The sequence below is a fragment of the Leuresthes tenuis genome, unplaced genomic scaffold (assembly GCF_036924035.1).
Source record: "Leuresthes tenuis unplaced genomic scaffold, fLeuTen1.0.hap1 SCAF_3, whole genome shotgun sequence".
Lineage (NCBI taxonomy): Eukaryota > Metazoa > Chordata > Actinopteri > Atheriniformes > Atherinopsidae > Leuresthes > Leuresthes tenuis.
Genome location: NW_027325357.1, coordinates 8613374 through 8639762, shown reverse-complemented (window position 1 = coordinate 8639762; position 26389 = coordinate 8613374). Strand labels below are relative to the sequence as shown.

Below are 26389 nucleotides of genomic sequence, written 5' to 3'. Positions count from 1 at the left end.
CGGCAGATCGACCCCCTGGAGATGGACGCAGACATGCAGTCCCTGGGCAGCACCACCTGGCTCTGTGACCAGCGGGACTACAACAGGCGTCCCGTCAGCACCAAGTACGAGACCACCATATTCTGAGGCCGGATCCCCACAGCCGCCCCTACTGCACCCCCCTCCCCATACTCTCCTCTCCCCTTGCATCCGGTTCTCTATTCATCCCCTTTTCTCACTGACACACACTCACACACATATATACGTGAGCCCCGTGCCTTCTCACTGTGATGGTATAGCATCCCTCAGGGCTGCCTGCACCCTCCTTTGCCCTGCCCAGCGACCCACACCAACCTCCTACCTGCCATGACAAACACTCCTGAGCCTCCCCAACACCCCTGGCAGCCTCTCTCGCCTGTTGCTGCTGCAGCCAATGGTGGAGCCCTGGAACGGATGATCCTGGACTGATCTCATTTTACAGTGGCCCTGCTCTCTCAACCAAACTGCCTCTTCCTGCTCATCCTCCTCTTCCTGACAACTTGCATCTGCCTCCAAATCCCTGATAGCTCCCAGAGGTTGCATCTTTATTATTCTTTTTTTCTTTTCTTAATATTCTCTACAGGCAAAAACAAGCATGTTCACTATTATTTTGCTATGTAACTAGACTTGCGCTGGCTTGACCTAACTGCAAGTTCAAGTATTTCCAGAAATGTTAAGACATATACAGCTTTGTGTAATGCTGAAGGGGTTAGTGTGTTTAACCCTTAAATGAACATTTAGGGGAATATGCTTACTTGCTTTCTTGCAGAGAGTTTGATGACAATATCAGTATCTGCTCTTACACTCCAGTATAACATATATGAAGTTACCACAAAATCTGAAAACCAGTGTCACCCTACTACCCAGAAATGTGTGTTTATTATGTTTACATACCTACAAATTTCCAACCTTGAGTCATATTTGATCCAAGTCTGTCACTGGATGTATGTTTTCCCATTTTTCTACTAAAGGGGATGTATATGCGCACCTCCCCTAAGTCTCAAAATCTGTTATGTTATGTTTATGCAGACGCTTTTATCCAAAGCGACTTACAGGTAGGCAGATAGGGTAAGGGGGTCTTTCCTAAGGACCCTTACTGGAGGTTGTACCTTTCATGCAGAGGGTTTAAAACCAGGTCTCCCACATGAAAGGTGGTGATAATACCACTACACAATCCAGTCCCTAGCTAAATCTAAACTACCCAAGACCAGCTCGATCTATTGCATCACAAGAGAATGGACTCGTCAGTACAGAGCAACAGTTTGCCTAAACCAAGCGAAAGCTTTTAAAGCAAACCTTTATCACTGTCCCAACTAGTACTAGTTACAAGTTAATAAGCTAATGAAGTAAAACTTCCACAAGCCGTTCAGTTGAGTTTGCTACTCAGCTCTGGGCTCAGTTATGCTGCAGTGTAGAAGAAGTGCTGCAGTGTAGAAAAATATTGATTAGATAGGTTTTCTTTTCTGCATATGACTCATTAAATGTGCCCGCATAGTGTCATCAGAAGGGGGCAGTATAGGCCACATGCAGGGCTGTTAGCGCCTGAAAGAGGCAGCTAACAAAACACTTTTGTTTGGATTTTGTCTTTTTTCTTTTTCTTCCAGTCTTACATGAAATGATACAAAGTTCGTGTCAGCTAGTTAAAAAAAATGTTGATATCTTTTTAAGTGGTCATGTGAGTTTGATGTTTAATTGGAAAATGCGTTTCCAGAGCTTCTGTTGGGCATGCCCAGCTGCTTATAAATGCAGAGGGACCCAGTTGACCCCAGCAGACTGATGCAGATGACTAAAGGTATCACACGGGGCCCGTGGCCCCTGAAACCTTGAACTACCTTTAAGTTTACCAGCAGGTAGTGGCAGCTTCATATTAATTGCAATGATGTGAGCAGGATTTCTGTCCTCTCACATAATTCTCTGCAAGAAGGCGACTGCATATATTCCCTTTCCTTTAATGTGCGCCTCTGGTATCACACCGATTTGAGATCTGTGAAGTAAAACTGTGATTTAAGTTTTTTATTTAAAACATATCTTCTTTTGAATTAATTTACAATTTTTTTGTTTTGTTTTGCTTCAAGACGGTTTTGATTTATTTACTTTCTTTCTCCATCTGTAGCCTGTCCTGTCTTACCAGGCATCTACCACTGTGAGGCACTATGCGGAGGCTGCTTTGCTAGCATGGGATGCAAGACGGACAGTTAATCAGTGAAAGATAAAACAGCAACATGCAGCAAACAACCAGTTTTTTTTTCTACTCATTTGTACAGTGTTCATAGTTAGACCACGATGGATTGGTTACAGATCTGTCACTGATGTCTGAACTCAGAACTGAAACCTTGCACACTGGACAGCAACCTTCCTTCACTTTACAGAGGACAGCTGCTTTACGTCATAGCAGTTACCTATAACCAACTATAATCCCACCTTCCTCTGCCCACCACCACCCAACAACTGCACGCCTCCAACCTGTTTCTAAAGACTGTGAAAAAAAGAAAAGAAAAAAAACAGACAACACTTCTGATTTCCTGCTGTACTGAATTGACTGAGTGGCTGGGAGGATGTTGGTTGAATGATGGTACAGGTTTGTCAGGATGAGTCTTTGCTCTGGACTTAAACTGCCCAGTGCCTGACAGCATCAACGGTAGCGCCGAGAGCCTGCAAATCACTAAATATTCTTCTTGTCCATTAAAAACAAACAAAAAGCACTGTGTTGAAACTGCACTATCCCTTTTAAAGTCGTGTTTTCTTACAGTGCAAGGGGATATTAGTGCATTTTGTGATACGTTTTTGATATATAGGCTAACTGAAACACTTTGGGACAGAATCCAAACATTATGACAACCAGAGGCAAAAAAAAATGAATAAATACCCCCGAAAAAAAGACCCCAATGAAAATAAAGACATTGAGCGTACAGTGGTCTCACATTTCACATATTTTTCTACCCTACATTTCAACTTTGAGTATGTTGGCAAGCCCCCAGCACAATTTGGTGCATGTTTCCCTCTCTGGCGTCCCATTATCATGATTACATGGGTAGGTATCTATTTCACACCAATTTAGAATTAGGTACAGTGCGTGCAAAGTATGTCACTTGAAAATAAACAGCAGTGAAGAGATTTAATTTCACTGAATTGAAGGAACCAAATCTAAATGTTGTTCTGGTGTCGTGTTAATGCGAATGGATTTGTTACGCTGGGAACATGATGCCGCTTTGTAAAGGTATTTTCCTCTTGCACTGTGATTTAAAAATGCTCGTCGTGGAGTCGACACATATCCTGGTACCACCCCCCTCCTCCTTCACCACCTCCACTACCTAACCGTGCGTGCTGTATGCTTTGTTTCTGTCTGTCCTCATGGAAGTTTGGACTGTTACATCACCGGCCACTGCCCTTGTTTCTGTGTGCTGCAGGAGAAGTGAGGGGTTGAGCTCCTCTCCAAAGACAGACTGTTTAGCTGTAACTGCTCTGTACTGTGGCTGTGTCATGGCCACTCTGTTCTGACTCTTTTATCTGTTAGCTTCCACTGATGATGCATGTTGGCAGTGTTTTTGTGTTTTGTGCCCTCTGATGCACTTGGCCTGAACAGTCTTTTTATGTACTGTAGCAGCGTCTCGTCTCCTCTCACTCATCTGCCATTTGCTTTTTATGTTCTCTCTCCGTTTTACACGCTGATATGGCGATTCATCCTCATCCCTACATTTTGCCATCGTCCTCATTCCGCCAACTTTTTGTCACGTATGTTCTTCCATTTTGTGTGTCACCAGGACAACCTGCTCTAGTATGGATGCATAATATAAAAACATTACACTTTAATGAGCAGCAGCTGTTTAAAGCAAGTTTTGGTGGCATGATGTGGCTGTGCATGTACCAGTCTTTTTTAACATTGGTGTTTTCCTTGTGTAGCTCACCCCAGCGTTCAAGTTTCCGGATACCAAGCTGTGAGTTGAAGGGGAGCGGCGCGATGCGAGTGTGTTTGCGTGCGTTGAGTTAGCGAGCAGAGCAGTGGGGGGACAAAAAAACACCAAAACAAACAAACAAAAAAAAGGTAGAAAGATACAATTGGAAGGTAAGAACGTGGGGGACAGACCAGCGTTTCTGACATTTAGATCTTACCCTGTATTTCCCTGCTCCTGCACTGCCCCTGAGATGAATCCCAGCTCACAGACAAAAGGCAACCTGTGGTCCCACATCACTGGCCTAACAGGACCTCTGTATCACTCCTGTCCTGAGAAAGGTCAGTCAGAAAGGCAAAGTCTTATTTCCTGACCTCCATGTGATTTTCTGATCTGGTCATGTAGGTACTGTAATATGTAGAGCACTGTAGACCATTAATGATATAGACCATTACAAAGCATTTCTATTGATTCGGGTCTACTGGAGATAGTAACAGTGGGGATTATTAAAGGGTAACAAAATGTAGAGAACAAAGAGACTGTACCAGCATACAATGCCCGTGTTTGTGGACAGAGTATGGTTTGTCATTGGAAATGTGATACTGTTTCAAATTTCAAAGCAATATTATATTAATGAAATTAAATAATACAAAGACTAAAGAATCCCTCTCAAGTCTGTTGTCAGAACTGATTTCCTTTACATGAATGAGTGGTTAAAAACAGACGCGACACCAGCGGTTAGAAATCTGAAGCGGCGTGACAACATAATTATTGTACAATTGTTCTTTGAGTGTTTCCCCCTGCTGAATAGATTAGTGGGTGGTGCAACTTCTAATCTAAACAAAAGATTAGCCCAGTTTGTGCCTGCCATGAATTTTATTACTTTACAAGCGTCTGAGTGCCTGCTGGTCTTTGAAAAACATCTTGTCGGCAGCTCCAGAATTCTCAAAAACAAACAAAAGTAAAAGTTGGATGATAGAAATAGATTTTTACTCCAAAACAAAGGAGACACAACAGGAAAAGACTTATTGTTTAATTTATACATCAGTTTATATGGCTCTAAAAAGGCATTTTGTTACATCTATGATAAACAGTATTGTGTTTGTGGTTTCTTGCTCTGTCCTAAAAGTGTCAGAACATGCATTATTGATAGCCTAACTCAATAAACTGATGGTGAAATTCAGGAAATGGGTTGAAAATCTTCATGATGCATCAGGATAAATATGTTTGAAGATTCTGGAAATCCCTTCAAGACACCAGAACAGGCTGTAAGAGCACTCTGTGTCTTTCCTGAGGCTTTCTGAACGTTTCCAATGCAGCTGATGTGCAGCTCTGTAACAATCCCTCAAACTAACAAAGTGTCAAATGCTATTACTGCTCCAGAGGTGTGTGTTCAATTTGGCAAAAAATATCCATTGAGTATTTAATTTAAATCTGATACAAAAAAATTCTAGTTGACTCTTGCTTGAGAAGTGTAACCCTGATGTCTTATGTTACATGAGCCATGATCATTCAGAAGGAAATGAAGAGATTTAACAATATTAAAGTTAAACTGTGGATAAAATTAAAACGGTCTATCACCTCCACAGAAAATATGTAAATTCCACACTTTTAGTCATAATAAATTTGTTCTGCTCTGTGTTTCCTGTAATGGTTTTTAGAGAAAATGTCACAGAGTTCCTGTGGGAGATTTTGATGCATGTGTTTTCGCTTGTTTGCTCCCTGATGTGTGCTCTTTGAATGGCTGTGTGAAATATAGAGATTTATCACTTTGCTGTTAGTTTACAAATAAAGCTCTGTTCAGTACCACACCCCACTATCACCAACAACTGAAGGAGACACGTCAGTATGTTTTTGGTTTATAATCAAAAGTGCAAAAACAGAAGAAGAAGAAAAAGAAATGAATAAAAAGTGCGTTCTGTCTTTGGTAAGTCACACATAAACACCGCCCGCTACATATTCAAGCTTAATATAAAGTACTATTTTACAACTTCTGGTACATTTTTTTACTTTTCAGTCCCTTGTTATGACTAAATGTGACTGTTTCTTTTAGCTTCACAGTCTTAAAGTTTTGTGTACAGATAATTCTGGTTTACATGTACTCTCATAATTATTCAGTAACTGCCTTATGCTTTCACTTGGACATTTTAGTCGTGACATCTAAGATTATATTTTGTGTCTGAAGACTGTAAATGTCAATTAAACAACAGAAGGACGACTTTAAATTCAGCTGACTCGTTTTACATTTGTGAGTCTGACATGTGACAACTGAATTTCCTTCGAGGAGTTCCCAGTCACCATATTTACAATCTAAAGTGACAGATCTGACACCAGATGGCTGCTCATGTCCAGGTCACCCTCAGTTTAGCGTGAGTCCTCGCCAGTTTCAGCCTCTCCTGTCGGGAGCAGCAGTTTCCTGAGGATGGGTGCGTAGAAGGGACCAAACACTGTTCGGTTGAAATGGACAATTTGCCCGAAGGTCGTTCCCAGCTCTGCTAGCTCGGCACTCACCAACCCGAGGGGAAAAGCCAACTCCAGACTCCTTTTAGCCGGGCTGCCTTGCAGCATTGCCAGAAGGGAGTCTCGAACCCTTTCTCCTGTGTTTGATTGAGAGAAAGAGGGAGAGAAGTCAATGCTTTGAAGCAGCACACATCCAAGTTTAAAAGCCTCCACGTGAACAGAGGTAACCTGGGATGAAACATGCTGATGAAATGGCTATTTTCAGGAATTGATTGACAGGGAAAATAGTTGTGGACAGCTTTGCTCTGTGCAGTGAAAATGGTGCAAAAAAAACACAGCTGCAAAAATAAACCCCTTTTCTTATTTAAATCTCACTCCTGTTGTTCTAAGTTGGTTATTTAGTTCTAAAAAAAGTATCAGACACCTTGAAACACATCCACCAGAATCTACAAATCAATAACAACTCTTAGATTCATGCCTGACCTATTAGTACGCGAACGGGGTTGTTTTGCTTCCACAGGTCGGATATTTGTCCCCTCAGCAGATCCTGGCTCTCCTGAGGCAGTGCTCCTCCTCCTTGGTTCCTCACTGCTTCGGTCACCTGCTTCAGTACCGTCTCCCCGAGCCCCAACAGGGCCCTCTTCAGGTCAGCTTCCCTGCCGCACCAGAAACCGAGTGTTAGACCATTTAGCAGAGGTGCATTAGCTTACAGGCCTATGAATTTATATACAAAATGTTGAGAGCAGTTCTCTCAAAAAACATTTAGATTAAATAAAACACCATTAAATGTGATTAAAAAGAAACCGCTTTGGTTATATTTAGCTTGAACCAGTGTGGGCCGGTCTTTAATTTCACAGGCTGCTGTTCTACTGTCATCTACTAATCGTGACAGGACTTCTCTTGAACAGAAAGAATGAGGCTAGCTGCCTCTGTCCTGACAAGCAAGTCGCCTCCTGTCACCTCCATTGGTGTCCCTCTCATACAATACCTGTTCCCCAGGACAGCCAGAACATGCATCACCCCTTCCTCCTCTTACCTGGTGTGACTGCCCTCCAGCAGGGCAGTGATGGACTGCCTGAGTTTACCTACAAACCCTTGCAGGGAGAGAATGGTGCCCCTGAACTGAGCGCTGCTCACAAGCAGCACTGACGCCTCCAGGACCAGCACCTGGAGCCGCTGGCTCAGAGCATCCAGACGGGCTCGGTCCATCAGCACAGTCTGTGTGTGGAACACAAAACGGGGTCACCTCATAATCCTGAATTTCCTACTGGATCATAAAGGTAAGAGGACATACTGCAGAGAAGCTTCAGTAACTGAAGAGGCGAAGTGTTAAAATACAGATACACTGTTGGATAAATGAAAATAAATTTCAGTATTTAGTTTCAAAGATTTTTAATCAAACACAAACTAAAAGCAGTTCAAAATCAGTCATACAGTCATATAATCAGTTGAATGTTCCCTTATAATCAATCAAATATGACCCAGCATGATGAAAGGTGTGTTCAGATGCAATTTTCTGGGCTGTCACTGACCTCGGGATATTTCTCATCCTGCGGGTCCCAGCGAAGCAGACGTGCGTAGGCCCGGTTAAGGACGGCGGTGGCGCTGAGACCTCGACTGTCAGGACCGGGACAATCAGATTGAGCTGTGAACGCCGACGCCTCCTCTGAGGCTGCCGCCTGAAGCCAAGCGGTTGTGTAGTCCAAAGAAGCTGAGGACATATGGATGATTGTGAACACATGCACGAATTAAAACACTTTACAGTTAAATTTGGCAGACTGTCTGTGTTTTGCTGAGGAAACTTCTGTGTTTTGCATGACAGAGATGCACATTTATTCACGTTTTCTTCAGCAGGAAATGGGATGGTGGGTTTAAATGTCTGATGAAGGGAATGTGGGAACCAAGAATTTTCTGTTTTGAGACAATTACCTTTTGTCATTATTAAGGTAAAACATAAAATAATATTCTACCTTAGAGCTGGAACAATCTTATTGTTAATCTCTTTATCAGTGAGAAAAATTTAAATTGACCTTTTTGTTTATCATTATTGCTATTTATCTGTTTTCTCAGTGCATTAATGACATTTTTCAGAGGTGATGTGGAGGGGCTGCATGTGAAAACACAAATGTCCGCAGCATTTCCTCCTGAAGTCATTTGGGCAGCTGCGTGATGAGAAGTCCAGACGATCAGGAAGTGTGGTAGTGTAAGAATACAGCAGCAAATTCTCTTGATTTACAACCAGCGAGTGTATGGTAGTAGTCGAAGCTTCACTCTTTTTCTATTGATCTGTTGGTGGCCGTCCACTCCCTTGTTTATATCGAGGATACATTCAAATTTACGTGGCACTGATATGAATGCGGCCCTGTAATGGACTGGCGACATGTGCTGGGTGTACCCTGCCTCTCACCCAATGACAGCTGCGATAGGCTAAATTTACCATAAATGGTCCTCTAACAAAGTCGCCTTCATCGTTTGCATGTATTATTGTCACTTTATCAGTCAAGCTGGAGATGCTGGAACTCAATCCCTCCTCACCAGGATGCTTCTCCAGGATCTGCTGGAATTTTGCCCTCTCGTACTGCGCGGCCTGCTGCAGGAGATGAGGCCTCAGGCTCTGGATGGTGAAGTTAACCATGTCGGTCTTCATCAGTCCCAAGACGTGGAAAATCGCCCTGCAGGAGATGAGCATTGACAACATCAAGAGCACCTTTATTTTCAGTTTCAATCAGAAGTAATCTTTCTCTGTAACTTACAGTAAAACTGTTCGGTTACATCCTGACTGACATGATTGCAGAATTATCACAGAAATACCTCTATAGAAATACAGTTGACAGAACACACAGGAAACAGCCTTTACCTCAGGAGCTCCACGGGGTCCTGCAGGTCCCGCAGAGCCCTGACTTCCGGGTCACGCACAGGAGCACATAAAGATGCCATGGTATCGATGATGAATCCTGCCAGCCTGTGAAGGTCCAGAGCTCCGTGATCGACCTGCTGCCGGATCAGCTCCATGTCCAGCACCTCCTCCAGCTGAGACCTCATCCTGACGTGACCGGGCAGCAGCAGCGACAAAAGCAACTGATGGCAAACAAAAGCTTGGTTTGCTGTAGCTCATGCAGGAATTTCTCCTTTAACTGTTTCAGTCTTTTTTTAAAAGTTACCAACATCAAATGCTAATCACACCATTTTTGTTCGGTTTCATATTTATCTTAAAGGGACAATCAAACATGCGAGCGTTGGGATGTCAATGAGACAAGCACGATATGGCATGGACCAGGACAGCTAAGCTTTTTCCAGTTTTCCAACAGCTGCCCTAACTACCAGCAACCTCAATACTTCAGGCTGAAGGTCACCAGTTAACGTGACAAACAGCTGTCCAATGCAAAACCAATTGTAGAATTGTGCAGAATTGACTTTATATAAGGTTAGAGATTTGAATTGTTTATATGTGTGTGTGTGAGTATTATCTACACTTTGATTTGATCCTCAAAGTGATGGCAGACACTTACAGTTTTGACCTCCTGCAGCAGAACAACTGCATGATCGTAATTTGGAGGATCGCTGCTCAGCTGCTCCTGAAGACTGGCCCAAAATGCCTGGTGAACGATCTCCGTCACTCTGCCCTCCAGGCTAAAGAAGGACAAACAGCCAAGTATTATTTCATTCAACAGTTATTTTGTAAAGTACGAATCAGTGGTGTTTCTCTTGCCTGTCTGTAGGAGGGCTCCTGGGTTTGAAGGAGAAGTCTCTGTTCACCACTATTTCATGTGCAAGACTCAGGTTGGAAACACAATTCTCCAGCTCCATTAGGCTGGATAATGAGGCAGTTGGTGGGCTCCCTGACTCCACAGACAGGTCACACACAAACACACAGCACACACCCACACATAATTAAAACTACCCTGCTGGTAATAATTCAATTACTAATGGTCCCTGAACGTGCATGAAAACAATGACTACTATAATAAAGCTTCATACCTGCTGGAGAGTCAACTTTTTCCAGACAGGGAAGGTCAGCGGGGGAATCATCAGCAGCCTCCTCTCTCCGAGTAGACATTTCTGCAACAGTCCAGGACGTTTAAATGTCTCATTAACACGGTGTAACCAGCCTTTTTGTCGGTGAAACTTATTTAGAACCCACACCATTTATTTACTGATAATAAGTCATTCAGATATGTATCTAAATATCCTAAACACCATTTTAGATAGACTATTGGGACTATTTTTGGTCAAATAAACAACAACAACAACAAAAAAATGATGAGGCATTATTTTATTTCACTATGAATTTAAAGATAAAACAATGTCTGTAGACTAATTTACAAATATATTTAGTTGCAGCTTAAAAATTACCAAAAAAAAAACTGTTAAAGTCCAAAAGTAAGAGGTACTTCGGTATTTAATTTATTTTATATATGTAGAATAATCAGTTTCTTCTTAAAGTTTTAAATTAATCTAAGTGCAGCATTTGTTACAGGAATCCCAGAGTAGAAGAATCAGAAAAGAAAATACTGATGCACAAAAAATCCAAATAATTCTCCGGTGTAGCAATGAGGCACTTAATGTTTTCCACCAGTAAAATTAAGTGGACAAATGGACAAAATTACACCCCATATACAAGCTGAAGTAAACGATGTAACTGTTTTGGAAGTTGACTTACCTGCTGTTGGTATAAGTTCAATATATCGCTTGAAGACGTTGAGCGTAAATCGCTCCCGACCATAAAAAGTCGGTTACAGTTACTCTGCGTTTAAAAACTGCGTTCATCAACGTTCACGTTCAAACCTGGGCTAAACCATTTCCGTCGAAATATGGGGGAGCTGAAAGATAGAACTTTTACGGTCCAACACGTTATGTCAGTCGATGTGCACGGCTCTGTGTAATACAAAATCATTTCACAGTAAAAGTAGATTACATTTATAAATATCGGTATCGAATAAAGAAAAAGACGTGACTTGTTTTGGTTTCGTCCACTCTCAAATCAAAACAGTGGGCGTGTTACTACTGTAAGTTCCTGTTGTTCTTTACTGCGTCCACCGCTGAGCTGTCACTGAAGCTAAAGTCGCTCTATCTGTTTAACGTTTCCAGTTTTTCTGTGAAAACAAAATGGAAAGCGGCCGTAGTGTTTCCCAAACGGTCTATTATGTAAAACAATAACTGGCGAACAGCTGGAAATATCCCGTTTTATACAACCAGGGACGTCCAGAAGGCACGGCTCGAGCAGAGGTGGTTAACAGGTGTTGAATTTTACACCCCAAAGCACTAAACTACAAATGTTGATCGTGTCTGTAAAGACAGTTCTTGCATCTGTCGTTTTTTATGATCCTGTATCTACACTAAGTTTAATGTCCAACTTGTGCTATGAATTTAAAGCGTCAAGTTTTCTGTTGTGCAAGTATTATTCAACTTTTTTTAGTATTAGATATATCAAATCTCACTGTTGCTGTGTTTCTGTACATTATTTTACATTACATTATTTTTTGGCCTAATGTTTCTGTTCTGACACTCTCTTTTTGTTTCTAATAGTTAAAACTTACAAGAATTGCGCGAGCATCTCAAACCTCCCAATAACGTGTATATTTCTATCTAAAACAGGGACCAACTTTTTAGGTTTTTAACTTTCAACTAACTTAAAGGGCACAGATAAAATCATAGGTACCCTTTAAGTTAGAGATGGTAAATGAAGGCTTTAAAACATGCAGTGAAATATGACCCAGTGCTGCCACAAAACCAATTCATTTAACAAAAGAGGACTCACAAAGCTGATGTTTAGGCTGTGGTATGGTGCGTGACATGATCGAGATCAACTCGAACGGCGTTACAGAACTTATTCAAAACACAGAGGTATAAAAAATGAACCGAGACAGAAGTGTACTGCAAATTATTTATGACTGCAAAATGTGTTACAAACTGTTCTCATAAATACAAGCATTTGACAAAGCATCGTCTAAAAAAGGTTCACTTTCTATCACGCCAACAAAACAATTACACAGTATAATCTTTCCATCACAAAAACAACTCTCAAGCCAATGGTATTTTATACATTTGCATATTTCAAAATATTAAAATTAAACTTCTGTTTTTAAAATAAAAAGGATAACTTAAAAAGGGCACTCTTTCCTCACTTGAGCTGCTATGTATTTACAAACTTTAGTGTTGATTTAGAAACGCCACTCTAGATTTCTCAAAAAGCCCCCCGAAAAATAAGAAAATAAAGAGAAAAGCAGTGCTGTGTGAAGAGAGCAGCCAGCCCACGATTGTTCCTTGGATAAATTAGTGTCTTCCTATCAAACCTGGACAGTAAATCAATGTCATTTTCTTGTTAATCATTTTGGAAAAGCAGGTGGAAAGAAAAAAAGAATCATTTATGAGCAGTTTAAATCAACAAGAGAAAGCTGGTGATTGAAAAGAAAAATCAATGTCACAAAAGAGGCTGCTTGATCGGTTTTTCTCTGCTTTCAAGCTGTGTATCCAAGTGCTGCGAGAATCTTATTGAGAGAAAAGGCAAAAGGAGCATCTGCTGAATAAAAATGAGCAAATTAATGACCGTAATCTTCAGTTCCCAGCCTCACATACGACCATCTCACTTCCATCCACACACACTAACAAAACTGTACAAAACATGTATAATAATACAATAAATTCAGACGTCACTCGTGTTTTGTCCCCCGACACTTCAAATCAGCATAGGCGGTGACTTGCAGATTGGCCCGACCCAGCCACGACTAAAGAGTTGGAGCACTCCAACACCACCTGCTTTCTCAGCTTTATTTTCTATTGAAAACCTATTTCTTCCTCAGACTGAACCTGGTCCACAATGATCAGAACTTGAAGCTTGAGTCAGATAAAGCAGCAGTTTCTAGCTTCTCGACAACGAGCACCTTTAACTACATGCATTTTCTCTGTTATATCGTACCGGTCAAAAGTCTGATATCAGATATGAGCCTCCAAAAAGTAACAGAATTGGTCATAAATGGGGAAAAGTGGTGACTGAGCTGATGTAGGCTGCTTGAGTAAAATTTGAGAAAACCAGTCCAGTAGTGTGGGGAAGGCCATGTCATAGTGCAGTCGGTACTCTACTGTCAGTGCTACAATCTACAAACACGCACCACACACACTTTTCTGCTATGAGTCTTTGAGCATGTTGATGCGTGCGAAGATCTTGAGTGCAGGTCCCAGCTTAATGTTCATGGTGCTCATTAGGTGGTCCTCCTTCAACAGGAGCAATGCCTGTCCATCGATCTCCTGAGAGCGAAATTCGTCTGCGATCTCCTGACAACCTGCACGGACAGCAGAGACGCACAGTGACACAGAATTCCTGTTTAAACCGATACATGCATGTCAAACTTCACAAATGAGCCTCCTGACCTGGGAGAGAGCGTATGAACTCGTAAACCTCTTCCACGTTCCACTTAGTGGGGTCGTTGGGTAAGAAGCGCTCGCAGAGTGACGGTGCATCTCTGCCAGCGCAGCCCTCCTGGTCCGAGGCCCTGCTTGGCTGCCGGTGGACGGGAACCTGGGCTAAGGCTGGAGCGGGAGCCAGGGGTCCTGAGCTGGCTGCTGACAGGGGAGACGGCGGCTCTTCGTAGCTCGACATGTCTGAACACGGGCTGGACTCCTCCTGACTGGGCTGCGAGGCGTGCGGCGAGGAGACGGAGCCGCCCTGAGTCTGCTGCGGCGAAGGAGACAGTTTCTGGAAAAGAACACAGTCGGGAGAGGAGTCAAGAGTACGTACTCAAGAAATCAACGGCTCATCAGTACACCTGAGGCATACTAAGTAAGGATTATGCTGCACAATGGCTTCGACATAAAGCACCTGCAGAGATACATTGTCAATCTCTGACTCACTGAGCTTAACTTGAGACAAAAGCACCCCCCAAAGGATGTCCGAGACCCAACTCTTGAAACATGACATAACTCAAGAGTATAAAAGCAGAGGAAAAAAAAGGGATTTCTAAGTATTCATTATAGTAAAATGACCTCTTGATAATCCAACAGAATTTCTGCTGTAACTACTTCTGAGTCCAACTACAAAATGTCACACTAAGACAAACGCTGTTCCTTCTCATGCATTCATATTGGTCACCAGTATAGACTGCTGATGATGGGAGCATCCAGAGGACACAAATCATCCTCAGCTTCATCAAAAAGGACGAGGAGTGAAAAATGCATGGTTGGGGGAAAAAAAGTGCAGTGGAAGCAGTTTTCTGATGATAGAAGAAGAAGCTCGCCAACTGTCCGTACCTGCTTTTTAGCCTCTATACTGGGGCGGCCCTGAGATCTTCGGCGCCAGCGGTTTGCCGGTTTGTTCCGCTCGGGACGGAAAAGTCCAATTCGCTTCGTGCAGCCCACATTGTACCTGTTCAAAAAGAGACCGTTTTTAAAGCCGTTTCATGCGACTACTGGATTTTGTGGACAGTTCAGATGTTAAGGAACATAAAACCCAAGGTGACTTGCCTCTTTGCACAAACCATCGAGCAGAACCTTTTCGAGCCCTTGAACGTGTAGGCAAAGTCCACCCAGCCGCAGTATTCACATGTCAGCTTGGGTTCGTCTTTCTCTGTGGAAGAAGACGACATAATTCGCACCATATTTCCACCATGAAGACGTCAGTGTCTGAAGAATAAAGTATTCTCTGGAGGTGCACTCCAAATTCTGCGTAGAAGTCCGATCAGCGCAGCACATTTGCAGGCACACGCAGACCACACTCACCTGCTTACCTTTTTAGCTTATTTCAGATGTTTGGGGATTTTTTTTGGGATGCATAAACATTTGGCCTTATTTAACATTCCATTCATTTTCTATAATCATTCAAATAAATTCAGAATGGCAGGGGGGGAGCCCATCCCAGCTGCCATTGGCTGAGAGGCAGGGTACACCATCACAGGGCCACACGGAGACAAATTAGGACCATTTAGAATAACTTATCAACCTAGCATGCATGTTTTGGACAGTGGGACGAAAGCCGGAGTACCCAGGGAGAACATGCAAACTCCACACTGAAAGGCCCCAGTCGGGATTCGAACCAGGAACTCTCTTCTATTATGTAAACATCAGCAATCCTCACGAAGTACACTTGGGCTGTTCTTAAGTGAGCCAAATGCTTTAAATCAAGAACTTGAATCCACACAGTTTTCATCAGAAGACCTTTTTCTGCACTTTTTCTCTGAACTCACCACAGGCCCACTTCACATTGATCAAAGCTCAATAAAAGGAGAAAGTGGAATCTAACTGGAGAATCCCTCCTGGAAGTGGAGGCTGTTATCGAGCAGGTTGGCTCTGATTTTTTTTTGGGGGGGGGGGGACACACAGGTTAAGTGGAATGGTTAAGAGATGAATGTGCGTGAAATTACGCAGAGAAGAGAGGCTCAGCTCTGTTTGTTTACAGCACAGCAGTAAGCGGCACGTGCACAGATATGTCAACATTATGAGGCGGATTATTCAAAATGGTCCAATTTCTTCCGCTTCACGCCTTTCTTCAAGGCGTGCGGAGGAGACGTGGGAACAGACGCCGAGATGACACGCTCTCCTAACAGGATAAAGCCGCACCAATAAAGCCGCACAGCTGATTAGTGCATTTAATCTGTCTGGTCTCACCTGGTTGGTCCTCGGGCTCAGAGTCGGTGTTGGCTGCGTTGCTGACCGGAGTTTTGTCTGGGTCTGAGGAGAGCTGATGGTCCAGCTTCTTTGGGCTGTCGATGAGAAGGGGCAGACGCTCCACCTGGTGTCAGATTTAAAAAAAAAAAAAAGCTTTTACAGTGAATATATTCAGACCAAACTGTTTAAACAGCTCCAATATGATCCTTCATAAATCCCAGCAGCACCAAACAAAGACCACATGAGTACTGATGAGGGGACTTGAATGGGACACACTGGTTGATTAAGGCTGCAATAAGAGAGATGCTGGGATAAAAGGTATTTGTTTTAACTTCTTACATGCCATGTGCACAATGGCCAAAACGTACTGGAGGAAACTGTGTTTGCAGAGTGAGAAAATATGGACAAATATGTATAAATTTCACTTGAAACAAGAGAAAAGCCAAAATTGATGACATGAGCATATACACCAAACGTCCAGCAGGAGGCAGACAATCCTAAATTTTTACATCCTGGTGGAGCTGTTCACTGTTAACACTTTTATTTAATTAGTTAAAAGAAAAGATTAGCTAAGTGTTAAGCCCGGGCTCTGTTTGAGACACACTCCGTAAACAATGAGATGACGATCCATCAATTTTCAGGCAGATGACGCAGATGAAGGAGGGCTTTTTACACCTTGAGGGAACAGGCAGAGTACAGATGAATGGAAGTGCAGCGAGCAGCACATTTTCCTGTCACGGCCACAGATCTCCTTCTAATTAATGAGCGATTTAAACAGACGCTGTGGGCTGTCACTACAAGCAGCAGCAGAGGGTTTGTGTTTGCCTGCTGACAGCTCCCTGTAGACATGTACACCAGAGAGGGCGGCGGCTCCGGCTTGTTTATCATCTTTCTCTGCCAGTAAACACGATGCCGGCCACTTACACACACGGGGAACGGCTCTGCTCCCTCTTGGATGACGAAGCCCTCTATGACATGTGTGAGGACCTGGGGCTTTACGATGGCCTGCGGCGGTTTGTTCTCTCCGTTTTGCGGCGTGCTGCCCGTCACGGTGGGCGCCTCGCTCTCATTTCCTGAGGTCATGGCTGGAGGTGGGGTCCCTGCCGCTGCACTTGGCCTCTTGACTGAGGCCCCTCCTGGCCAAGGAAACAAAACCATCCATTTAATATACACGAGTTTTTATAAATTAGAGCTGGAGATTGATCATTTCTGTGATTTTTGAGAAGAAAATAAATTTTTAAAAAAAGCACCTGCACTTTTGAGCTCCTGATATTCACTGCTTCTGGTAAATTGAACAGTCCCGGACTGGAATATTTATATTTGGTTTCTAAGTAAGTTTGTACTATTGGTGGGATTTTATTGATAAGTATGTTTAATAGTTAATCGAAAAAGTAACCTGCTTTAATTTAGTTAATTTTCAAGCAAAGCTCAAAACACAGCTGGTCAAATGTGACAATTCATGGGGTTTTGCTGTCTCAGAAGGACAAAACAAAAATAAAGAAGGTGCAGTTTCATGTATTTCCTGATATTTTGTGGATAAATAGGTTAAATGATGAGCAAAATCATTAGTTAAGGTCTTGAATGAGGAAGGTAAGTCTTAAACCTTTGAGGAATAAGCTGCTGGTTTATTTAAAAAAAAAAACCTTACTTTGTGCAGTTCGGTCTGTATAAAACTCTCACATTATTGCACTGAAGCGTCAGATGTTGCATTTTTGAGCGCACTGTCCCATTACAACCTGCTGATTTAAGTCCCAACCCTGCTGCCAACAGGCTAAACGAAAAGAAGCCGAACATTTTAAGTGTCTGACGGCCATAGCGACGGCAAATAACACACAATAAACCCAAATCTATCCTCTGACACTTCCACCATCACAACAATGCCTCGACTTTTTCGCTGGAAAACCCCACACAAGCGAAAGTAAACGTTAAGCCTCCGCGCTTTGTCTCCATACAGCCATCAGTGTTGAATGACAAGAGTTTCCTTACCGCGCAACTCCCTGTTCAGACAGAAAACATGTGCGGGTTGCTCTGTTTGTTTGGTTTAACGATCCGACGGACGGACGGACGGACAGACACCAACCTGCTGCAGAAGCTGTGCGCGGCTTAAAGCTGCAGCGCCGCCCGTAAATGAGAAGCCTCTGAGCGGGGTCCGCCTCCCCGTTTCCTCCCACAGAAGCCGACGTTAGGAGCTCTGATCCTCCTCTGGCTGCACAGCAACACATAATCCACCCTACCGCTGAAAAATATCTTCTTTTTGTCCCGGCGACTGCAGCCAGCTCATCAGAGCATCCATTAAAGTAACACGAGGCTTGTTTCCAGCAGGGCCGTAAACAGGGCTGCGGGGAGACGGAGCCCCCAACCCCAACCCCTACACACTACACTCACCTTGCTTTGCAATTTAAAAGAAAATACACACCTTCGAATATTTTTTAACATTTTTACTTAAATCTTATGACATTCATGTACAGAAGCAGAGCTCAGCCTTGCAGTCACGTATTTTGATGGTGATCTTGAGTTTGCGGTGACGGGAAACTCAAACTTACCAGACTGAACAAGGAGAAGATAATCACCAAAAATCTCAGAAAACAAAGTTGTTATCCAGAGATAATAACATAATTAACCCATTATCTCTGCAAAACCAGCTTGAGTTAACCGTCTGTAACCGCATTAAAAGTTTTCATGAAGCTTGGCTACTCTCTGCTTCCATACTCATCTCAGCAATTAATCAATAAATGGCTAAAAGCTACAGTACAGTTTTAAAGACTTCATTCTAGCTTTATTCCTGTGAGATTCACATTAAGCACACATTAATAATAGAAATCAACGTCATTAAGCTCCCCAACAGCACTGTTTCTATCCAACTGTCGAGTGAACTTGAAGAGAAGTTTTGAAATCTGCTTATCAAAAATGTTTATCAGGCTTCGTTACTTAAGTTGGGGCCACAAAACATAAGCTGCTGGTGATATAAGCTCCTCTAAGCATTGCTGTAATAAACAAGAGTCTCATTTACTAACAGGAGGCAAATCTTTGAAGAAGATATCAAAACCAGTCAAAGAAGATAAAACCTTGGCTGTATACAAGAAAAACATGGACAAAGATCTCCAGGATTTGGTTAAAAATGGTCATTTTGTGATTATTCCTTCATGTGAGCAAGGTTTTAGTTATGATTTTAATCTAAAAGGCTGAAACGGCAGCTCATTCGTGCAAATGAGGAACATATTCACTGCATCCAAACCGATTCACAGGGGGCAAAACTGGTCTGATGACCAGAAACCACCAGGGCAAGAACTGGAAGCTGCTGGAACTCCAGTCCTGTCTAAAATTAAGCATAATGAAAGTAAAAAAAGAAAAAGAATAACATCCTTTACCTAAATATCAACATGGATCAATAAAAGCCTTCTAGAGGGAATTTTTATGGTCAGATTTGAGTTGAGGTATTCAACTGGAAAACCAAGAGTACCAGCTGCTAAACGTGGTATCAGTAGCATCCAGCTCTGGGGCGGTTTTCCTGCCAGTGGAAGTGCTTGATTGAACAAAGTGGATGGAAAGATGAAAAATTCTTCAGCATAACCTCGAAGCATTATCTGCACAGTTGAAACTTTACCCCAAATACACTTTAGAACTGGTTGTGGAGCAAATAAAGCTCCCAAAGTCCTGACCTAAAGTCCTACAGCTACAGAACATGTCCTCAATAGTCGAGTCTGTGTCACTACAGAAAGCAATTAAAGTGTACTGCACCAGTTCTGTCACTGAGGACGGTCAAATATCCTTCACTTCTTTTGATTTAAACATCAGCTGTGTTGGATTCATGTGTGTAACTTTTACTGTCAAACATGAGCGCGAGACGGGAACTAAAGTTTAAAAGATAGCACCGCATTCAGGCTGAAACAACTAAGTTAAAATGAGAAGAATTTATCCATTGAACCCACACACCCACAGCCGCCTCATGTATTCTTATTGTGATGAGGTTAAAAGTCCTTACAATGAATGGTTCAGAGGTTGTTCACACTCTTTAATGTGACGGTAAATGTTTAATGTTTCTTAAGTGAAACTGTCCCTTCAGCAGCTGGATTACCAAAACAGTTCCCCGCTGTTCCCACGCATCACGCCCCACCGTCAGGCGTTAGCACCATTTCTAGCGCCGTATAGCTCAGATCCGGCGTATAGCTGCTGCATCACTGTTGCATCTTAGATACTGAACAACTGGACCAAATGTGCACATTAGGCACAGAAAGTAGAATTAAAAAAACACTTTTTGCTGAGGAAGCAACAGTTCTCGACAGAAGCAGCTAGAAATGTTGAATTGAATTATACATAAACCACTTTGGAGTTAGTCAAAGACATAAAAACTACTTTTACTAAATTTAAAATCACAGATTCTCCCCATTAACTGTCTAAATGTTACAGAAGCAAACCTCAGACTTGATGTATAGGACGGCAGAAACATGCGTGTAAAAAAGGCAGCGTGCAGAACCCGTGTCTCCATTTCGTTCTGGTGATCGGCTTTTTGTTTTTAAACCTTTCGAGCCTGTTGACACTACGGCAAAGAGATCATTATTACTGGGATGTTTGCTCATTTTCTCAAGTGAGTAAAACACAAAGCTGCCTGAAAACAGCTGCTCAGAGGAGCCAGAGGATGTTGATTGTTAGGACGGTATTTGACGAGCGCTTTCCTGACAACTATTGAGAAGTAAAATTCAAGAAAACCAGAACGATCATACCCAAGTATCCCTGTTGCCCTACGGAATCTGGTCTCTGTGGATTCTTTTAAAAAAAACAGCCGAAAGCATTTTTATTCCAAGAAGCTTTTAGTTCGACTTGGGCTTCTCTGACCGTTTTGTGTTGTTGTTTTTCTGTATTTAAGGGGTCACATTTGTCTGTGAAAGGTGCTGTATAAATAAACTGTATTATACTACTATACAGTACAAAGTGCTCACAGTTTGAGCCAAGCTCTTAATCTCAGATTCTAGTTTGTGTAAATTAAGTCATCTTAGCATTCTTAGATTCTTATTTGTACCAGTTATGTAAGCGCCTTCGTGTATTTTTGCCTTTTTTCTTGTTTAACGTTTAATGACATCTCTTTAGAAGATCAGTTTTGGGTGTGATATAGTTCCCACAGTTTTTAAAGGCTGAGTTTAATCCCAACTAAGCGGTCCACAGAGTATTACAGAGTCACAGTTTACAGAAAGCTGGCGAGTGTTTTACCTTGCGGCTGAACAGGAGGTGTGGCGAGGTTGACCTTGGGCTGCTCTCCAGGTTTGGAGGGTTGTGATGGGGAAGGTGCAGGTTGCTGCTGCTGCTGCTGCTGCTGCTGTGTGGACGGCGTCTGACTCGTCTCTCTGACCACTAACGAGGTTGGCTTATCTTTACTGTCCTGAACTAGTCGAGCGGCCTGGGAAGAGCGTGAGCAACAAAAGAATTCATGAGAAAAGGATATCTGAGACGGCAGTGACCGCAGACATCAGGGACTGCTCGTGCTTTTAATGTCAGTGACTCAAAAACTGAAAACCATAAGGCTCGGAAAACATCACATCAGCGGGAAAATATTACACAAAGATTCCAAAACTCAGAGGATTCCTGTGTTTTTTCACATGGAGGAGAAATGCAGACTGTGGGTGTTGTTGGAACAGCAGTTTTTGTTTTTCAAAATACCAGAGATCCAAAAGCTAAGTAACACGTAGATCCACGTTCTATTAGACACAAATGTAGACCTGATCACGTATTCCAGATATCTGTGACAGAGCCAATGACAATACATCTGGTGGTGGAAGAGAGGTGAACACTTTCTTCTGCTTTTATTAGAAAGCACCTTCTAAAACATCTGAAGGACTGACACACAAATCATTTTAATCAGACGGCTCGTGTGAGGCTTTTCATGCAGAGGTGATGCTGGGATACGGTGCGAGCTGCCTGAGTTTTGTTATTGTTGTATATTTGTCACGTGGGTCCCAAGAGTTCTGATAATTGTTACACACCGCCCCACAGGTGCCACTGAAGAAGCACAGAAAAACATTCAGGAGCTGACAAGGACGCAGACCTTTTTACTGGGTGTGTTTGTACGTACCGTTGGCTGTATCTGAAGATTGATGGCAGTGAGTTGGACGGGCTGAGCTTTGGCATGGTTGAGGGAGGAGTGGAGGGCGTGGGGGCTGATGGTGGAGTGGAAGATGGTGGCCTGTTGGTTGGGAGTGGAGGGCTGGTGTGAGGCAGGTTTGGGTAGGACGGGGACGGGGTGCTGTGACGGCTGAATGGAAGCCGTCTGCAGCAGCTGGCCCGTCGTCCTTTGGGAACTTTGGCTCTGCTGGACCACAAACTGCTGCTGCTTGTGCTGCTGAACCAGTGAATGAGGCTGAATCTGGGTGTAAGCTGCAATGAGAACAACAAAAACCTCAAACGCTTCAGTTGTGTCCCAAATTCACAAAGAACTTTACCTCACAGCTATAGCTTGTTAAACAACGGGGACTCTTGTCTAATTCCTGCTCTTTATTTTTGGTGACCGCAGACATTTCTGGGCATCAGTCAGCATGTTTCGATGCACAGCTGAGTCGAGCTTCTGTTGCAGCCACGACCGTTTAACTGTAGCACCACCTTTCTAATTGTTCCCATGCACAGGAGGTGAATCCACGTATTGATTATGTTGCTTCTAATTTTCTCTGTGGAAGATCACAGTACATGTAAGTACACATAATTTGTCTTTAAATGACTTGAATTGTGATTTTGTCTTATGAAGCTGAAGTTAATACATTTTATTAGAGCACAGTGACAGTCTGGAAGTGCTTTAATTGAGTTGACACAGTCTTAATGGGCTGCTTTCAGAGCCACAATTCATGACACGTTTAAGCTGCCCGTCAGCTGTATGAATACACACTTAAACTCGGTCGGGCTAATGCGTTTACAAGCCTTTTAAAAGGCTGGTTTTGGTCAGATTCACAATAATTTGTGTCAGTTGTTGTGAACAGGGAATTACAATTACAATAAATCTACAACAGAGTCAATTAAATTAGAGATCATTTTTAGTACTGGCCTTAAACCAAAACAAACCATAAAACAGAACCTTTGTTGAAAAGATGTAATAATAAGAGCGTGCTGAAAGGTGCACGGACAGGCCCACTCTTGCAGTTTGGTCCAACCATTATCCACAAATTGTTTCAAAACGGCCTGTCCCCACCTGTCAGAGCTGCTGTGAGTAAAAAGACATGCCGAGCTCATAACTTGCCCGGAGGCCAAACACACAGCACATCAATCTTGTATTGTGGCTGCATGTGTGAGCGGGAGAGTGCTCAGTGGAAGTGGCCTGAGGCTAGTCTAACATTAGAACCGCCTCAGGAGGAAACACCAAGAGCCGACTCTCCATGACACCCTTCAGAGCTACTGTTGACTCAATAACTCCCAGCCACTCCTCATGCCTCCTTGACCTCCAACAACTCCACCAGGAAACATAAAGACCAATTAAATCGTTCTCATGGCTAAACCCAATCTACAAATGAGTTACTCCTGCACCAAAGTGCTGTGCAGTGGCCCCTGTTGTATGACCCGTGTGAACATGGAGGTGTGCTTAGCGATGTTAATAAAACTCACAATAAATCCAAGAGTGGAAAATTGCCAAGTACATCAGCAATTGTCTGAGATCCCCCTCATCCCACCCTCCTCGCCAGTTCTTTTCATGATGGTTTGTGTGGGATAGGCTCCATCTGGTTTCAAACTTTCCCTGTGAGGCACTAACCGCAGTCTGTACCCTGTCGTGGAAAATATAGATGTTTCTGTCAAACACAGTTTGCATGTCATTAGTGCTTTTAATGCCACACGATCTGCTGAAAAGTGTTTTCTTTTTCACATGGCGAGACAAAGGAAGCCGGTTACAGAAAATCTGGTGAACTGCGGTGCAGAGGGAGGACCTTCAGTTCATATTTCCAGTGTTCAGAGCAGGACGACTACAAGCTGGAGAAATGTGGCCACAGCCAGCTGCATAACAATCGAAGGATGCCAGCCTATGAGATGGTTTACATTGAAAAGGAGTTTAACACACTTCAGCAGATAAAACCTACCGCTGTGTGTGGCAAAAATAACTGAAGAAGCCTCATTACAGTCTCTGGAAAAATGTAGCATCAGTGCACAAAATGTTTTTTTTGTTTTTTTAAATCTGAAGAGTAGCAACAGAGTTTACGAGGAAGAGAACGACCAACATCTGACAATTACATTGTTATGGATGAGTCTGCAGCTAAATAACACAGATGTGGCTGACAATTCTGCAAACATTTCAACAAAATACAAATTATTTTGAACGTTGAAAGTTAAGTGGCAAAAAAAAAACAAAAACATGATTGTGTGCACCGAACTATGACAATGCAAAGTTTGTCAAGACCTGTGGAGTTCAATTAAAACCACCATACTTCACCATGAATGTTTGCTAAATACAGAAATGGGTCATAATAATAATAATAATGATAATAATAATGATACTCAAGTAACATGACCACCAATCCAAATCCACATCACTACTAAACCTCAGAAGAGTTTGGATGGTTCGTTTTAGGACAACAAATGCCAAATAAATGCCAGACAGTACCCAGGTCGCCCAGTGTTAATCCATAACTCCATCTCCTGGGTAACTTCATTCACATTAAAAGGAAGATGTTAAAACCTTTAGGCTGGATTCCCAAATTATGCATTTGAAAGCGTAAACAGTCTCTTCCTCACGTTGCCAAACTGAACTCTAGGTTTGTGGCTTCGCTTTCCCAGCTCAGGTTTAGTGGAAAGTTGAGAAGAGTTTTGAGTTTTCAAGCAGCAGTGGAGGTGCCAGCCAATCAAATCCCCTGACTAACTGTGTGCCTGATGTCACGACTGACTGTTTCTGCAAGAAAACAAAAACAAATCAGGCCTGCCCGCTGTTGAGAGTCAACACATCGCATCCGTGTGAATTCTGCCTTATGCTTCATTTACGCTGGTTGTTATCGCTTCTGTGTCATTTCGGTCACTTTGTGCTCACAGGTTGGTTTCTTCAGGGATCTTTACATCTAAACCCACCAAGGGAAATGATGCAAAAAGATCAAAAACGCGTAAAAGTGAGACCTATTTGTTTATGCATACTGTACTTTCTGTAAGACTTTCCGGGAAGGAAAGGACATATAGACCAGCTGTGAAAGTCACAATTGAACACATTTAACAGCATTATGGGACATGTAGGATCTGGCTGTTGAACCATGCAAAGAACTTCAAGTCAGAATTTATCTGCCAATTTTAAAAGGTCTGCATTCATTTTCTGTGAAGCGTCAAAAGACAACACTCACGTCATCAATACCATCGTTTATGGATTACAGTGATGTTTCTGTTCAAAATCTGGTCATGAAATAAGCAAAAAGAGAGAGACATCAACTCACAGGGGTTTGAATGCATCAAGATATGCCTTGGAATTGAACTGCAGCCCACTTAGGCAAAAGCCCACTGAGATTCCCAGGCACAGTATGGGTGAAGGAGGGGGATTTCTGAATCAGTACATGCCGGATACAACCAGTCCTCCACATGATTTCTACAAACTTTCTCAAGCCTCTAATGAGGAACAGAAAGAGGTTTTGGAAGAGGAGGAACCAAAGAAACTCATGTAATGGCTATTCCCCCCCCTCAAGGTCTTGGGATTAAGTACTGGAATGATGCAGGCCCCATTTCCCACACATGTATTTACACATGCAAATACAATCTTTAGTATGTGGCAGTGGCAACCACTCCCCCAAAAGGAGTGTTTATAGACCTCTAACTGTGTATTGTTGTGCAATGTCCTGAATCTCAGGACAGTATACATTCCTCTGAGTACTTGTAGCACCAGGCCCTGGAAAATCCCCGAGTTTCCAGACTCACACAGGCTGTCACTTTGGCAAACCTTTCTCAAACACACTGTGACCTACAAGAACGAGGAAACAGCAGGCCGTAAGTAGCCTGTCCTCATTACAAGAGAATTTAGATCAGGTTTGCAGATGTTTTATCAAGTAGGCGTTTTAAGCTTTAAGAGAACACTTGATTCATCGGTCCAGTTTCTGACTCAGCTGTCCAAAAAGAAAACGCAATGAAACAGTGCCAGATTCCCAAAAAGAAAACCAAATCACACGGAATGATCGCCTATTGTGAAATTCTGAGTGTCATTTTAATAGAAAATACTAGAGACAAGTGGGAATCCTTCAGCCTTTAGTGTCCACACTGAGAAGAAAAATGATAGAAAATAGTTTCTTTAGTTAAAGTAAAAGATGCTTCTTTTTCTTTTTTTAAGAAAAGGACCAAAATGTGATAAATTAACAGCATAAAATACACTCCATTTTCACATTTAGGCTTAGTTTACGTCCATAGATCCTTACTCAGATGTAGTGATTGAAATGCACTAACAACCAGCTGAGAATGACATTAAAGGCTAAACACAGTTTCTTTGTTTTTCTTTA

General features: G+C 42.6%; 3 protein-coding genes across 6 annotated transcripts in view; 1 reads left to right on the top strand and 2 right to left on the bottom strand.

The window, feature by feature from the left end:
* Positions 1–6137, top strand: part of anks1ab (ankyrin repeat and sterile alpha motif domain containing 1Ab) — a 41639-nt gene extending 35502 nt beyond the window's left edge. For 2 of the 4 annotated variants that reach the window (XM_072381676.1, XM_072381678.1), the window contains one exon: positions 7–6137. In XM_072381676.1, the coding sequence (XP_072237777.1) occupies positions 7–126 (120 nt within the window). In that variant the 3' untranslated portion in view covers positions 127–6137. The remainder of the gene's footprint in view (positions 1–6) is intronic. The other 2 variants (XR_011915172.1, XM_072381677.1) reach the window with 2 other exon arrangements.
* LOC140303072 (T-complex protein 11-like protein 2) lies at positions 4766–11051 on the bottom strand. The gene is made up of 10 exons (XM_072381679.1): positions 11029–11051; positions 10347–10427; positions 10078–10207; positions 9878–9998; positions 9226–9446; positions 8904–9040; positions 7901–8079; positions 7405–7586; positions 6852–7024; positions 4766–6505 (listed from the first exon to the last, which is right to left on the bottom strand). The coding sequence occupies exons 2-10, from the start codon at positions 10423–10425 to the stop codon at positions 6273–6275; spliced, it is 1455 nt and encodes a 484-aa protein (XP_072237780.1). The 5' UTR covers positions 10426–10427; positions 11029–11051; the 3' UTR covers positions 4766–6272.
* Positions 11052–12238: 1187 nt separating this feature from the next.
* The window catches only part of phc2b (polyhomeotic homolog 2b (Drosophila)), a 32484-nt gene continuing 18333 nt past the window's right edge, over positions 12239–26389 (bottom strand). The window contains exons 8-15 of the mRNA XM_072381665.1: positions 22030–22331; positions 21171–21357; positions 16890–17101; positions 15966–16089; positions 14826–14928; positions 14613–14727; positions 13737–14061; positions 12239–13648 (exon numbers count right to left, since the gene is read on the bottom strand). Coding sequence (XP_072237766.1) covers positions 13494–13648; positions 13737–14061; positions 14613–14727; positions 14826–14928; positions 15966–16089; positions 16890–17101; positions 21171–21357; positions 22030–22331 — 1523 coding nt within the window. The 3' untranslated portion in view covers positions 12239–13493. The remainder of the gene's footprint in view (positions 13649–13736; positions 14062–14612; positions 14728–14825; positions 14929–15965; positions 16090–16889; positions 17102–21170; positions 21358–22029; positions 22332–26389) is intronic.